At 34.5% G+C, this 14,619-nt stretch overlaps 2 protein-coding genes across 4 annotated transcripts; one reads left to right on the top strand and one right to left on the bottom strand.

The window, feature by feature from the left end:
* Positions 1-260: 260 nt before the first annotated feature.
* LOC100267646 (O-fucosyltransferase 16) lies at positions 261-7,736 on the bottom strand. 2 transcript variants are annotated; one of them, XM_010665784.3, is made up of 10 exons: positions 7,210-7,736; positions 7,064-7,120; positions 6,847-6,937; positions 6,359-6,435; positions 4,559-4,647; positions 4,237-4,420; positions 2,551-2,732; positions 1,864-1,966; positions 1,025-1,356; positions 261-928 (listed from the first exon to the last, which is right to left on the bottom strand). In XM_010665784.3, exons 1-10 carry the CDS (start codon positions 7,378-7,380, stop codon positions 487-489), a joined length of 1,728 nt encoding a protein of 575 aa, XP_010664086.1. In that variant the 5' UTR covers positions 7,381-7,736; the 3' UTR covers positions 261-486. The 2 variants fall into 2 exon arrangements, with proteins under 2 accessions (XP_010664086.1, XP_002284838.2); XM_002284802.5 differs by having other exon boundaries at positions 7,070-7,120.
* A 2,459-nt stretch (positions 7,737-10,195) lies between these two features.
* LOC100247161 (uncharacterized) lies at positions 10,196-14,583 on the top strand. 2 transcript variants are annotated; one of them, XM_002285896.4, is made up of 7 exons: positions 10,196-10,693; positions 11,041-11,133; positions 11,266-11,346; positions 11,505-11,636; positions 12,890-13,108; positions 13,525-13,617; positions 14,147-14,583. In XM_002285896.4, the coding sequence occupies exons 1-7, from the start codon at positions 10,472-10,474 to the stop codon at positions 14,306-14,308; spliced, it is 1,002 nt and encodes a 333-aa protein (XP_002285932.1). In that variant the 5' UTR covers positions 10,196-10,471; the 3' UTR covers positions 14,309-14,583. The 2 variants fall into 2 exon arrangements, with proteins under 2 accessions (XP_002285932.1, XP_010664085.1); XM_010665783.3 differs by having other exon boundaries at positions 10,232-10,693; positions 11,044-11,133.
* Positions 14,584-14,619: the final 36 nt, after the last annotated feature.

The raw sequence follows: 14,619 nt of genomic DNA, 5'->3' as shown, positions 1-14,619 counted from the left end.
TTTAAAGAGCCCGCCTTGGCTGATTACATTGACCTTGGCCGTCGAGTGACCATGTTACTTGTCACCAACTTCCAGAAATAGACTCGGTTCTATGATACCTCTGAGAATAAAGAAAAATAAAGTCAAGTTGCTGACAATTACCAATTTGATGATTGGTTTCATATCCGTGACTTCCCGATGCCCAATGCCTGAACTTCACTGCAAAGCAAGGAAGTGGAAGGGAAAAAGGATGAAAAAGGAAATACAAAAAACTCAAAAAAAAAAAAAAATGTTAGCGGCGTTCACAAAATTGGATGAGCAACTGCACTATCCATTGGATTTATATACAGTGGGGGTGGGGCTAATTACTAACTATGCAGGATGGTCGAAAGGATTTTCGCTTAGAGCTGCAAATTGTTCAAGTGGGGTCAAAGAATTAACAAATGAAAGGGGCACTAGAGTAGCGAAACAACTCTTTGACCAGAGGTGAAAGGTGCATGAATCCCTTTAGTCTGAAAGCATCTCTTCCAACTCAGGCTCCTCAGATGCGAGTACACCATAATCCAAGCCTGTTCCATTTGCTAGGCCAGTCTCCTGAGGGCCAGTTTGATCCTCTTCATCATCTGGATCCATCCATTCTAGCTCATCATCCATATTCTGATCATCTTCATCAAAATCTTTTCTTGTGGCATTACTCTCCTTCCCAGATTTTTGAGAACCCGAATCTCTCTTTGCATTAGCCCCAGACTCTTCACATATGCAGGAGGATGGGTTCTCATGAAACTCGCCTCTGCCTGGCCTCACCTCATTCGGCTCCCCCATGAAGCCTCTCTGATAAATACGGACTCTAGAGGCAAACACTTCCCAACTCGTGTTACCTTTATTCAGGAACAACCGAGATAGTTTTTTGGCATTTGGACGAATGGTAGGCTTGTGTCCAAAATATCTCCTGCAATGAAGAGACATGTCAAAGTTCATAAGCAGTTTGAATTCTGTTCCTTGACAAGGTTGAAGGTGCAAGCACAGAACAAAAAAAACAGCATACCTTCGCCCAGCTAATATTTTAGCCATGTTTCCATTGTTGTTGGTAACAAATACATCACTTTCATCACAAACTATGAAGTCAAGTGCAGCCATGCGAGCAGAAAATGCAGCAAATGGTTGCAGTTCCTCTTTCCGGCCTATAGTGTCTTTTGAATAGAAATTTGGGAAGAGTGCCTTTAGAGGTGCCAATGTCTCTTCCCCTCCGTATACTTCACCAGATGCCACGTAAATATGAACATCACTGCCATATCCCAGTGCTCTCAGCATTAGACCAACTTCTTCTGGAGTGAGTGGGCATTTTCCATGCCTCCTTTCCTTGTCTGGGTTGCTCGTCTGCAAATCAATCAAATAGAAATGTCATGGATTATGATATATACACACTATCTCTTGAATTGGATACTTTGAAGTAATATCCAGATTAAACTGAATGGGGATGAAATTCAGCATATGGTGATAGACTATCACTATTTCTGTGGATGGATCCTCACTATAATAGTTGTGTAACATGTGTTTGCATTATCTTTATGTTTTAATCTTGTTTTTGAACCCTTCAAATTTGAAGTTTGCAAGAATAGTTATCAAATGATGTATTAAATCATGCATTACTGGTATCTATATTTTTGGTACTGCATATTGTGCATCATAAGATACACTTCAATTAATAGAAAGCAACAAGAAATACATGTAATAGCTAGAAAATGAAGCATTTAGTAATTATTACATTTCAACCAAAAAAACAAAAAATATTTCCAGGTATTCCCTTTTATCTTTAAAAGGAAAAAAAAAAGCAAGGTTTAAATGAGATAAAAGCATAAAGGAGATAATCTCTCACAGACATACATGTAAAGTTTTCCACCTCTTTCGTATTGCACCCAGCTCTTTCCTTTCCTTTTCTCCCCCACCATAGTAGCATCCTGAGAATGCAAGCATATCGGGTTCAAACCTGTGACAACAAAGCATCTGATGGCATAAAGAAACTTTCTCACCTTCTCATAATTGGCAGTTTCTTGAATATTAAAATCATATAGCCATGACTTGTTCATTATGATTTTTTCCTATGTAATCTCATTGGGAATGAAAATAAACCAACCCGCCCCGCCCAAAACAAAAACAAAAAGAGAGGAAAATTTTCCTACTATAATGTCCATATGCTCATATAGATTCAAAAGCTAGGTTGCAAAGCAACTTCTTGCACCATATGGTTCATAAGCACACATCCTCTCATCACAATTGTTTTTTCTCCACTCTAAGGGCCACTGTAATTTACCCCCTTCAAAAGTATGCAAGGAACATCAATGAAGAGTGAAAATTTACTGTTCAGTTCAAGTGGTATTGACAGCTCATTGCAAACATCCATACAAGCATGCAATACAATGGGCTCGACCAAAAGAGCAAGGAACATATATTGTTTGTCGATACATCCAATGATACAGGATCATATCAACATGTGAATAGAGAAAAGCTAATTAAGAGCTTCAATAAAAGATCAAATCAAATTAAGAACTTTATCAAGGGTCACCGGACTACCTCAGGTGCAGGGCAATATAATGCTTGCTTCTTATCCTCATTCGGTGGACCAATTCTCGGCCCATGTCAAGTATAGGAACAGTGAACCTTAAAGCATGGTAGTTCACTCTACATCTTAGCTTCTGTAGATCTGTGTCCAACTTATTCGCAAGTCTATAATCAAACTTGGTGAGCCGAACAATCTGTCAATGAAGGAAAACGATAATTGTCAATTTTGGAAAAATCCAAAATTCATTCAAGGTCAAATTGGAAAACTGAACACAGTATAGAGTTGTCCAAACAATTTAAGATTGGCTAATATTGTCGATGGATATGTTGATATCCCAAAATTCAGATGTTTCAATTGGATAGGTCAACATCAATTTTGAAATCCAAGAAAAAGAAAATTGAAACTCTATGAAATTGGACAAGAAAACGTGAGATCATAAATGAAATAAATGAAACGTCAAGAATCACAAACAAGAATATGCACAAAACTCATCAAATATTGCAAGAAAATTCACAGGTAGCAGGTACTGCTGCTTTAGATAAACATGAATACTAGTGAACTTATATATCATGTTCACAAATTTTGTATTAGATGATAAACTTTGACAATAACATATATGTTGTCTTGAATAATCCAACTACAATTATCACAATGCATTAACAAGAACAAATCACCAGAGAAGTTTAATACAACTGGATGAATATCAGAGATGAAAATTCTCATGGGAAATAAAAATTTATAACCTTCCCATGTAAATTTCTTGTTTGCCTATAAAAAAACATATAATCCTTTTTTCCAAAAGAAAAACAAAATCCCTAGATGATACCCTGATGTTGTATAGCTCATGGATTTCATGACAATGTCATTACATTTTTTTTTCTTATTTTTTTTTGATATGTAAAGAGAGGCATATAAATTAAAAAGAGGCGCCAAAATGGCGACTCAAAGACAATGTCATTACTTTTACACCCAAGGGACATAATTTTAAGATATTGCTAAAAATGGCAAATGGATAAAATGAACAACTGATACAATTGTTGGTCCCTTCACAATATCAAGGTGAGCTTTTAACATCACAAAGGAAGCCAACATTATTTATTTTCCCTAAGCTAAAAAGGAAGGGTCCAAGTATTAATGTCATTAGTAAGGGCTGAGTTAATTTATATATGTCATATTTATGCATGCAAGCTGAATGAATGATTTTTTAGAACAAGTAGCATGTTTTCACAGAACAGAGATAGACTGTGATGATGTGTTACCACTGCAATGGGATATTTTCTGTTTCATTTAAGGCTGTTAGTCGGGCAGAACCCAGACCTGAACCCTGACCCCAACATAAGTTCAAATGGGCCTTACTTGCTTAAGGCCAATGTTGAATATTGCTTAAAATAGGGCTCATGCAATATAATAGCAAATGATCTCACAGGCAAGGATCCTGGTCTACCATTAAGTATTATTATATCAACAAAAAAAGGTTCCATTGAGAAACCAACAAATTAAGCTCTATTCAAGTAAATGTATGGTTTAAGAGAGAAACATCTAGTGTTCCTAGAAAGAAGACAAGATAAAAGTAAGTAATACCATACAGATACCAAACCTACAAAAACTAAAAGCCCAACATGCAATTTATAAAAGAAACATGAGAATGCATACGCTGAAAAACAAACAGCAAAAGTTTTGGAGAACCGAAAACTTACATGCCTTTTCAAAATAACAGGTAGTACACGACTTTGATAGCATCTTTCACTACACTTCCTTGGAACACGCATAGTATAAGGAGTCCCAGTTTTCCCTTTCTTTTCAGGAAGCTGTTTTATGATTTTAACATCCTTTGATAGATACTTAATAAACCAATCAACATCAAAGATCTCTGAGAAATTACTGCAGAAGACAGAGTAACAAATTTGTTAACTGATATCACAGCAAGATGCTCTTTTTAAGATTTGAATACTAAGAACCAACAACAAAATATAAATTGCAAAAAGGTAGCAGAACGCATATGCTCATTCAATGACTAACCTAGCATCCCTCCAAAAGGACTTCTGATCCAGTTTTGGAACGACAAGAGTAGCATTTAAAATGCGGGCAGCGACAACAGCATCAGTTATCTGAAAATGGCAGGTGTAACAAGCTCAGCCTGAGCAACAAATTTAATAATATGATAAAAAATTCTGTAACTAAAAGGTAAAACAACAATAGCACCATAGTGCAATCATTGTAGACAAAAGATATATCACTGTAGACATAAGATATATCACTGAGGGAACAAGTATTCACTTGAAGCCAATATCAAAGTAACTCTATTGCAATGAACATATCACAGAAAGAGATCATTGTAGCATGCAAGGTTAAGAATCTCACTGTTACTTTTCTAACCCTGCACTACAGTGATAAAAAACAAGAATATCAAATAATAAAAAGAAGCCTGTAGCTCTATTGCAATGAACATATCACAGAAAGAGATCATTGTAGCATGCGGATCTCACCGTTACTTTTCTAACCCTGGAGCACTACAGTGATAAAAAACAAGAATATCAAATAATAGAAAGAAGCCTTGTGATAATAACCACATCAATAAAGCATGCAAAACAACTTTCTACATCTTTATATGTCGGTAACATCTTAAACACAGCAAGATGTTTATCTGACTACTCACAAGATCCTAATATTAGTTTTTGACATAGACAAAATCAAAAAAAATTACCTGACTACTCACAAGATCCTAATATGAGTTTTTGACATAGACAATAATAATTCCTTCTTCTCCAGTTTATTTTTGTGATGTAGCAAAGGTGCAAAATTAGAAACATGCTGTGATAGGAAATGCACCATGACATATGCGTTGATAAGAAAATCAAATGAAAATACAGAGGTGAGATGAGAGTTTAAAAAGTGATGGCTTAAAGCAGTTGTTAAGGCCACCATCAAGGGTGAGGCCAGTGCAACCGTAAAAAAAACTTACAATATAACAGCTTACGCCTCATCTATAAAACAGCAAATAGTAATAATGACTATGCCTTACATGAATTTTGCAAAGTTTGGTACATTTCTGTTACACTATCTTTCACTTAATTTTGTGAGTTTTTAGGAGAAACCATTGAGAAACATAAAGTGATGGCTATATGCAAAATTTAAATGAGTGTCGCATGTGTAAATCATCTTGTAGAGAAAATATGACATTTAGTTAAAACTGTTAAACTTAGGACATCGGCATTTTGACACTAAAATTTATGACGTAGGAAAAAAATCTAGAAAGAACATCCAAAAGACATCTTTTCGCATAGGTAGCTAATAAAATGAGAAAATTTGCGAAAAGAAACAAAAAGTGATGAAAACAGGTGGTAGTGAACAGTGGCATCAGAGCACACGTTGAACTCTATGTCGCTTACTCAATAACTAACAATTTACTTCATCATTCATTGCTTTACAACCTTGTATTCGATACTTCAAAACTAATATATAAGTTTTTTGTAATAGAAATCAATAAAACACATCTCTGTTTGACTTTGTACAGAACTAGCATAAGTCTTCAATCTGACTCACGAAGGCTATAATGCAATTCATGTTGAGTTCTGCGTTCATAAGCTATATACCCTAAGGCAAAGCAGTTCAACTAAAAACCCAACCTTCATTTCAGTTTCCTATGCTGCTTGTACCATTACTTAAACCTTCAGCCCAAAGGAGGAAAGCAAACTCCCTCCAAGGCCAATGAAGAGTTAGCATATAAACATGCTTCTTTTTTCTTTTTTTTTTGATAGGTAAGGATCTGAACTTGGATAAATTTTAACTAATATATAATATGAATGCTACAAGAATTACCCCAGTTCTCTGTTGATTTAAGCCTCCACTGGTAGCAATCATCAAGAATCGATTGGGAACTGTGATAGCTACAGCTTCTGAAACATGAAAAGCATGGTTAGATCAAGACTCAAATTATTAAATTGAAAACACAATGCAAGTGCAGAAAGATAAAATAATTGCTACACATTACAAAGCCAAAGGTTAGCAAGCAACAATTAAAGAAACCCTAGAAACAATATGAATGGAGTGGAAGCATTTAACGATAAGAGCTGCTTTGTCCCTATTAAGATTCGCAAGAAACGGATTCAAAACCCTAAATAGCAACCCGAAAACTAATAGAAAAAAAAAATCCTTCAGCAATCTGAAACTGGAAATGGAAAAATCCTAAATCTCGTATCTCTTTCCCGAATTAGAAACGGACTACAACGCCAAATCAAGGCATCATTCAACCAAAAAAGAAAAGCATTCAACCAAATCACCGAGAGAGTTCACAAACAAATACACACTTCCAAACTTATGGCTCGCGTTGCTGCATCCATAGTAGAATTTCGAAAATCTCGAACTCCACAGGTCATGATCCGATCTTCCACCGCCACTCTACAGTGCAAAAACAAGAAAGCAAATAAAGCAAGAACAGATCCACCGACTAATAAAAAGAAAGAAAGAAGGGAAGAAAAAGAAAAATGCCGGTATAGAAAAAAATAAATTCGCAAAAGAAAATACCCTAACCGGAACACTAAACTTCACGGCTCCATTCGAACCCTCGCCGCGACTGCCGAACTGAACGACCAAAACATATTGTGACTAAAAATGCCAGAAAGACGAGATAGCCAAAAATAAATAAAAGGAGATATGACGAGAGAGATCACCGGGACAAAGTAGTTGTGGCGGGAGCGGAGGTGATCGGTGTCTAGGGGAGGAGGAACGAGGAAGGAGAGGAGAGCTAAGAAGAGGAGGATACCGCCGCAGACGACGACGATAATCGGAGCCAAACAGCGGAGGCGGTTATTGCTGTGGTGTCGCCGCCTGGGCAAAACCATGGCGGTGGCGATGGTCGAGTAGAGCACAGGCGCTTCCCTCGAGTTCCTAGAGAGGACGAAATGAGGGCACGATCTCTACCATCAGCATTTTCTCAAGCGGAATCTACAATAACGACAACAGTCCCTCCACGACGCATCTTCAGCTACTGCTCTGGCGCCGATAGAAAAAACATGATGCAGCAGCGCCCAAAAGCAAAGCAAATCACCTCGAACGAAGCGAGGCTGGCTGGGCTCACCCTTGAGGCCACTTTCTATTTCTGCAATTTCCCGACCCTACTCAGTCGCCCCCGCCCCAAGTCCAAACTTCTATCGGAACCTCCCTGTCACGTGCACCGAACATCTCTACCATCCGTTCTACACTTCTATCGGACCTCTCTATATATATAATATATTTTTTCTTTATTTTTTATTATTTATTTTGTAAAATAAAAAAATATTAAAAACAATTAAAGTGGTATACATAATTAATATATAATAAAATACGATCCTCGATTATTAAATACAAAAAGTTAAGGTATTGAATTACCAAAATAACGTAATTTTTTTTTTTATAGAAAAGATGTGATGTTTTAATTTGTTATATAGTTATAAATTTATTTGCCATGTCATCATCTTTTAGTCAATTAAAAACTAATTGACCAAATGAAAATGATCATAAAAAAGATTGGAGTAGGACGTGCAATTGGAGGGAACGAATTCCTTTAATAAAGTAGAAAAAGGCCTTAGATTGTTAATGAGGCAATTCCTTATGTCTTACTTCAAATGATAATGTTTTCATAGTATATAATATTCATGTGCCTCCCATTATAGGCAAGGTATCATCGTCCCATATCCATATAGTCACTTTTTGTCTTCTCATTGCTTATGGCGACTCCCACTCAATAGCACACCTCCTGGAACTAGAAGCCACTTAGCAAAATGAGAAGCCCTCTTTAACAATGATTAGTGCCTAGTAGTACGTGTAAGAATATACTATGGGTGCAAACATAGTCGGCCCTTATAGGGAAATTACTTCCAGCCTATGTTTTGACTCCAAAAAAAAAACAAAAAAATTTATATCTAGTTTTACCATAAAAATATTAAATTTACAAATATAATTAAAATTAATGATTTTCTTTTTATATTTTTAAAAATTATTTATTCTTTATATTAAATAATTAAATGAAGTTAAAGTAATTATTTTTATCTTTCTTTTTTTTTTTTCTGTAGTTTTCTCGTTATTTGACTTATTAATTTTTTTAGACTATGTTCGGTCAAAAAAGTATTAGAAAAAAATATTTTTAAAATAATTTTATATATATATATTTTTAAATTATTTAATTTTTATTTAAGAGAGCCAAATAAATATATAAAATTAATTCATTTACTTTAATTTTTTTACTTCTCTTTATTTTTTATTTCCTTTTGATTTCCCTATTTATTTTATTTGCATCGCATTATTCTTCAAAATTTTTGAAATTAAATATAGCTATAAAAATTCTAAAAAACAAATATAACTTGAAATGTTGGAAGCTTTGAACAAAAGTAAATTGAAATAAAACAAGGAAGAAAAAGAAATTTGAAGAAGTTTAAAAAAAAAAATCTCAATAACAACTGTTTTCTTCGTATTAAAGAATTTTGTATAAGAGTTTTTATTTAAAAGATAATAGTTTGAAAAACAAGATAACATCATTTACGCTTACCTCTTTCAAATAGTTCTTTTATCTCGTGTTTTTTAGCAATGGAATAACAAAGTAAGATTGCATAGTAATTTTATAAAGTGTTTTTAATTATTCTAATACTTTAAAAATAAAAAATTTCAAATGTTAAAAAGATTAAAAGTGTGTTTAATAGTAATTTTAGAAAGCATTTATAACATTTGTAATACTTGAAAATTTTAATTTTTTAAATATTAAAAATTTTATAAACACTTCCAATAATAATTCTCAAACACACTCTGAAAATGTTTTATAGAATCACTGTCAAATGTACTATAAGAAGAATCAAAAGAAAGTATTTTATTATGTCACTCATTCATATATTTAAAAAAAAAAATATATAAGTAATAAAGATTAATTTTTTTTCTTCATAAAATTATATAAAAAATCAATCAAAACACTAAAAAAAGTGTTCTAAGAAAGTGGTCTAATTCTCAAAAGATTACTTTAAAAAAAAAATTGGTTTAAAATTTGTTTTTATTTTAAATAGGAGTGCTTTTGTTTGCATTCTTGTTTCAAAGTGTTTTTAATAAAGAAGATATATTGAGATGTATGTTCCAAAGAATTACCCACCAACTGTTTGAAGTGCATTTTATTTTTCAAAATTTTAAAATTATTTTTAAATTTTTGTAAAACACATAATTTTGCTTTTATTTAGAAAGTGATTTTTAAAAACATTACTAAACATATTTTAATGTCTATTTAAAAAGTGGTTTTCAAAACAATCATGAAAATCAATTTTTAAAAGTAGTTTTTTTTTTTGAATGAGAAATGCTATTCACTTATTTTTTTTAAATGTTTTAAAAATAATATATATATATATATATATATATATATATATATATATATTGTTTTTAAAGAATAGTGTTTTATTTTTAAATATTATCTATATTATATAATTATTATTTTTAAATAATATAAAAAATAAGAATATTTTCTTAAAACATTATGTTTTTTTTAATTAATTAATTTTTTTTTAATTGCTAAACGGTTTTTATATATATATTTTTTGTTTTGACCAACAGTAAATTATTTTAAATCTTCTTTTAAGAATAATTTCCGAGCAGGGGCCCGTGTTTTTTTAAAAACCGGTTTCAAAAGTGTTTTTGAACAGCACTGAAGGTAGATAATATGCCATTTTCTTTTGTTAGGACGGAGGAATTCGGTACGAGCAGATAGACAAAAATGGTCAAAGTAATCGAGATAAACGGCTCAGACGACAAGAGAAGGAATGTATGGCGAACTATAATCTATAAGCAACCTCACCATTCTTCGTGAAAACCCTCAAGCCTCGTCCTCTCGCTCTCTCTCCTGAGTTGTATTTCTCGTTAATGGCGAAATAGGGTTTTAGAAAGAGAGCGAGGAATTGGTAGTTTGCGAGAGAGAGTGCTCAAATGTATTCTCTAATAGCGAAACCCTCTTCCTTTGTGTCTCAATCTTCGTCTTCTTCCTCTCCGCCTCTTCTCGTATTGAATCGTTCTCAGCTGTACTCTTCAATCCGCTTCCCGAGGAAGAGGAAGAGCAGAGGAAGATTCGCTTTGAGAGCCCAGTCTTTCGAATCTCCTCCGAACAATTCTTCAAACGCCAACGATTCCAAACCCCCTAACGGCTCTTTTGTAAGTATCTGCGTGTTCCATTTTTTTTTCCAGATTGTTTGATTTGTTTGTTGGGGTGGAATGATGGTAATGGGCAGTTTGTATGCAATGTTGTAAAAAGCTATGAGCTTTGTCATTTTCCAGCCGATGCAGGAGCAAAAGGTTCCTTGGGTCTTTCTATATTGACGCCCTTGGTTTGAGAATAGTCTCTTGGCTTTATTTTTGAATGCCCAAATTCTATATGACTAAGTCATGCATAACTTGGGATTTGTTGCTCAATTTAACTTGGAACCAGGGAACTGGAAATACTTTGTTTGGAAAGAATATATAATTGATTTGGAGGTCTAAATCCCCTTGTCTGAAATCAGCAGCCAAAAAGCAGGAGGGATATTCTATTGGAGTATGTAAAAAATGTGCAGCCAGAATTCATGGAATTGTTTGTGAAGAGAGCACCCCAACAGGTCTGCAACTTGCCTTCCTAATGCCAATTATCCCTTATACACTGCTGCATTGGATATAACTTAAATAACACCCAGATAAGCTATTACCTTTTTATGTCTAGAAATGATATATCTTTCATGGTTATTCCTCAGGTGGTTGATGCAATGCGCCAAACTGTAACAAATATGATTGGAACACTACCCCCACAATTTTTTGCAGTGACAGTAACGACGGTAAGTTTGTTACTATCTCATGAACATGGATTTCAGAGGAGTTATAAGTGATTAATGCCGGTTTGTTTTTGTGTTCATATTTTTTGTATTAATCTGATGTAATGGGTTTCCAACCTCCATGTATGTTATAATCTGGAATCACTTGGTTTTCCTTTCAGGTTGCTGAAAATCTTGCCCAGCTCATGTACAGTGTTATGATGACTGGATATATGTTTAAGAATGCTCAATATAGGTTGGAACTGCAACAAAGTTTGGAGCAGGCTGCTCTTCCTGAAGTACAAGAGAAAAAAGTATGTTCTCTTTTTATTTTTTGGTTTCTTTTTGATGAATATTTTTCGACAAGAAAAGAGTTGTGCTGCTAGTGCTACCAATCTCGAAAGGGACACCCATGGGTCTGGAACCCTATACACCATCCTACTCCACACTGTCACCTCCCTCAAGGGGGGATGTCTTAGCATGTAACTAAGGTGGTCAGACAAATGAAAAGGTACACTCATGTCTTCATCCTACACTACCACTCTCAATATGGACACTTTATGAGTTCCCGAGTCTGCTCTTCACTCATATAGCCCCAGAATGAGCGAATCCTCTACTACAATAAACAACTAAAAAGGTAAAAATCCATACCTTTTACATATGGAATCAGGTAGGGTCTTTCTACCTTCATAATATGTGATTCTACAAACTTTGTACACTTTACGGTATTATGAGAGGTTTTTGTTATGGATCCCACCCCAAAAATGATATATTGGGCATTAGAGTCGCCACTAATGGATTCAGAGTTCAATTGAAAAACTTTATTCATGGACCTAGGTGTCTTTATATTTTTACTAAAAAGATTCACCTAATCCATTAGATGCTATATGCCATCCTTTTTATTTTTATTTTTTTTGTCCTCATTAGAACTTGAACATGGAACTTCCCACAAGCTCATCCCAACCCTTTACCACTTTAGTTAGGCCAAGGGCATGACTTTATATCATCCAAGTAGGATGAGACGCATGCCTTGTGGATCTCATACTCAGCATATTGAGTGTTTAGTCCCGGTAGGTGAACATTTACATCATGTGCCTGGTATATAGATCATACAGTATTCAAGTGTTGGCATTCAATGGAATATTCTTGTTTTTCCTTTTCTTTATACGTTGAATGTTTTGTAATAAAGTATATACGAGGGAGCATTTACATAAGTTCCATACCCCGTGAGTCGTAACACTTTGTTTTCCTAGAGCAGTGCATGTTTTCCATGCTTATATGTTGCCTGTATATATATCCATTTATGTGAGTTACTGCTCGAGCTTGTATTATGATCATGATTTAAATCTGTTAACAGCTCTCTCTACATTTATATATTGCTGAAGGCCTTGTGTTTTTCATGGTCATTTGCTTTAGAAAACCAATGGACTGTGATGCATTCATTTCATTTATTTGATGTGCTCCATAGTGTAAATCTCCAATTATCTGTTTTCAGAGAAGTGTCGAACAGGTTCCATCCTTGGTTTTATCTGATGTGGTACTTTGCTTGCTCCTGTGAGTGTTTCAGGATGATCAAGATTATGCACCAGGCACACAAAAGAATGTGTCAGGCGAAGTTATCCGATGGAATAATGTCTCTGGTCTTGAGAAAATAGATGCTGTGAAGTACATTGAGTTACTTGAAGCAGAAGTTGAAGAACTGAACCGTCAAGTTGGAAGAAAATCTGCTAATGGACAAAATGAATTGTTGGAATATCTCAAGTCTCTTGAGCCCCAAAATTTGAAAGTAGGGAAAACTGTCTAACCCTTTTTTCTCAAAAAATCCTGGATTGTGTTTATTGTTGAAGTGCAATTAGTGCATTACTGCTGAAGTTTCTGCTGGCCAATATGTGTGATAATTTTTTTTCCAAAAGCTTTCTTATTATAGCAAAATGGTCATATCCAAATATTTCCATGAAGTGAGGAAAATCATTCTAGAATTCTAAACATGATTAAGGAGGTGTCTGTTTCTGGACGTGGGGTTATTATAGTTCAGCACAGGTGCCCCTTTTCAGAAGTGTTCTTGCCACATGGTTTTCTCTGTACATGTTACTATAGTTTGTTTATACATTGGTGATTTTTCTTTCCATTAAGATATTAATCAGCATTAAGTTTTCATAGTGTGCATTTCAATAGTTAATTTTCTTGTCTAAAATTGTGAAGGATTTGACAAGTAGTGCTGGAGAGGATGTTGTGCTGGCGATGAACACATTCATAAAGCGCCTTTTGGCTGTTTCAGATCCTGGTCAAATGAAGGTTTGCGACTGTATTATGCTTTATTATTTTTACTCACCTTTTTGGATTCTCTACATTCATTTAAATCCCTGTTTTGACATAGTTCCCATGCCACTAGTCATCAATTTCTAAACAATTTGCTAAAATACTTAACAGTACTGTATAATACTTGATTGATAAGCACTTGGCTTTTTTTTTCTTCATCGTCTCAACCTTGTAGAGTGTGTTGCAAAATTAGTTTCAGGAAAGGATAGTTATAAATGCACTAGGCTAGAGATTTACCGAACATTGTAATTTACTAACTCTCAACATCAATTAAAATGTCGTCGAATCTTTGTCTGGACGGTGTTGGTAGATTTGGCAATTGGCCTCTCTTAGTTGAATTAAATGGGAGTTGTTGTCACATCAAGAAAATGGAAGATGTTCAGCATTTTGAATCATGAATTTTTCCTCTACACTTGAGTGTTTGGTTTTTTCTGAAGAGGATTGTCATTCAATATCAGCTTGATATTTGACTGACATTTCTTCACTCTTGTTCCTTCTTCTGCAGACAAGTGTAACAGAGACGAGTGCTCCAGAACTTGCCAAGCTACTTTATTGGTTAATGATGGTTGGCTACAGCATTCGCAACATTGAAGTTCGGTTTGATATGGAACGAGTACTCGGAACCCCTCCCAAACTTGCAGAGCTGCCACCTGGAGAGAATGTTTAACGACATGGTTTGGGACTTACTTCATTATGAGGATCCAATTTGACAGGCTAGTCCAGTTATTATATTGTACCTGAAAGCAAGCAGCTACAGGCTGAATGCACTGATGACACCAATGGCTTGGGAAAACACAATTTTTCTGTTTGGTTAGAAAATGATCATAGGAAATTATTTATCCAACGTTGAATCCTAATTATTAGGCATAAGTTAGTGTTCCACTTGTAATAGCTCAGTATGTCATCCTTTCAACAATCATTCAACAAGTGATTAATTCGCTACGCCATGAGTCTAAAATTTATGGATTTTGATAAAAA

This window comes from Vitis vinifera, chromosome 18, assembly GCF_030704535.1.
Source record: "Vitis vinifera cultivar Pinot Noir 40024 chromosome 18, ASM3070453v1".
In the NCBI taxonomy this organism is placed as follows: Eukaryota; Viridiplantae; Streptophyta; class Magnoliopsida; order Vitales; family Vitaceae; genus Vitis; species Vitis vinifera.
This window is presented reverse-complemented; position numbering and strand designations above follow the sequence as displayed.

Coding starts and splice junctions, on each gene's coding strand:
- LOC100267646 (XM_010665784.3), bottom strand. CDS start 7,380: ATGGTTTTGCCCAGGCGGCGACACCACAGCAATAACCGCCTCCGCTGT. Junction 4,648..6,358: donor TAAATCAACAGAGAACTGGG/GTAATTCTTGTA, acceptor TGCCATTTTCAG/ATAACTGATGCTGTTGTCGC. Junction 1,967..2,550: donor TATATTGCCCTGCACCTGAG/GTAGTCCGGTGA, acceptor TTGTTGTCACAG/GTTTGAACCCGATATGCTTG.
- LOC100247161 (XM_002285896.4), top strand. CDS start 10,472: ATGTATTCTCTAATAGCGAAACCCTCTTCCTTTGTGTCTCAATCTTCG. Junction 11,134..11,265: donor TGAAGAGAGCACCCCAACAG/GTCTGCAACTTG, acceptor GTTATTCCTCAG/GTGGTTGATGCAATGCGCCA. Junction 13,618..14,146: donor CAGATCCTGGTCAAATGAAG/GTTTGCGACTGT, acceptor CTTCTTCTGCAG/ACAAGTGTAACAGAGACGAG.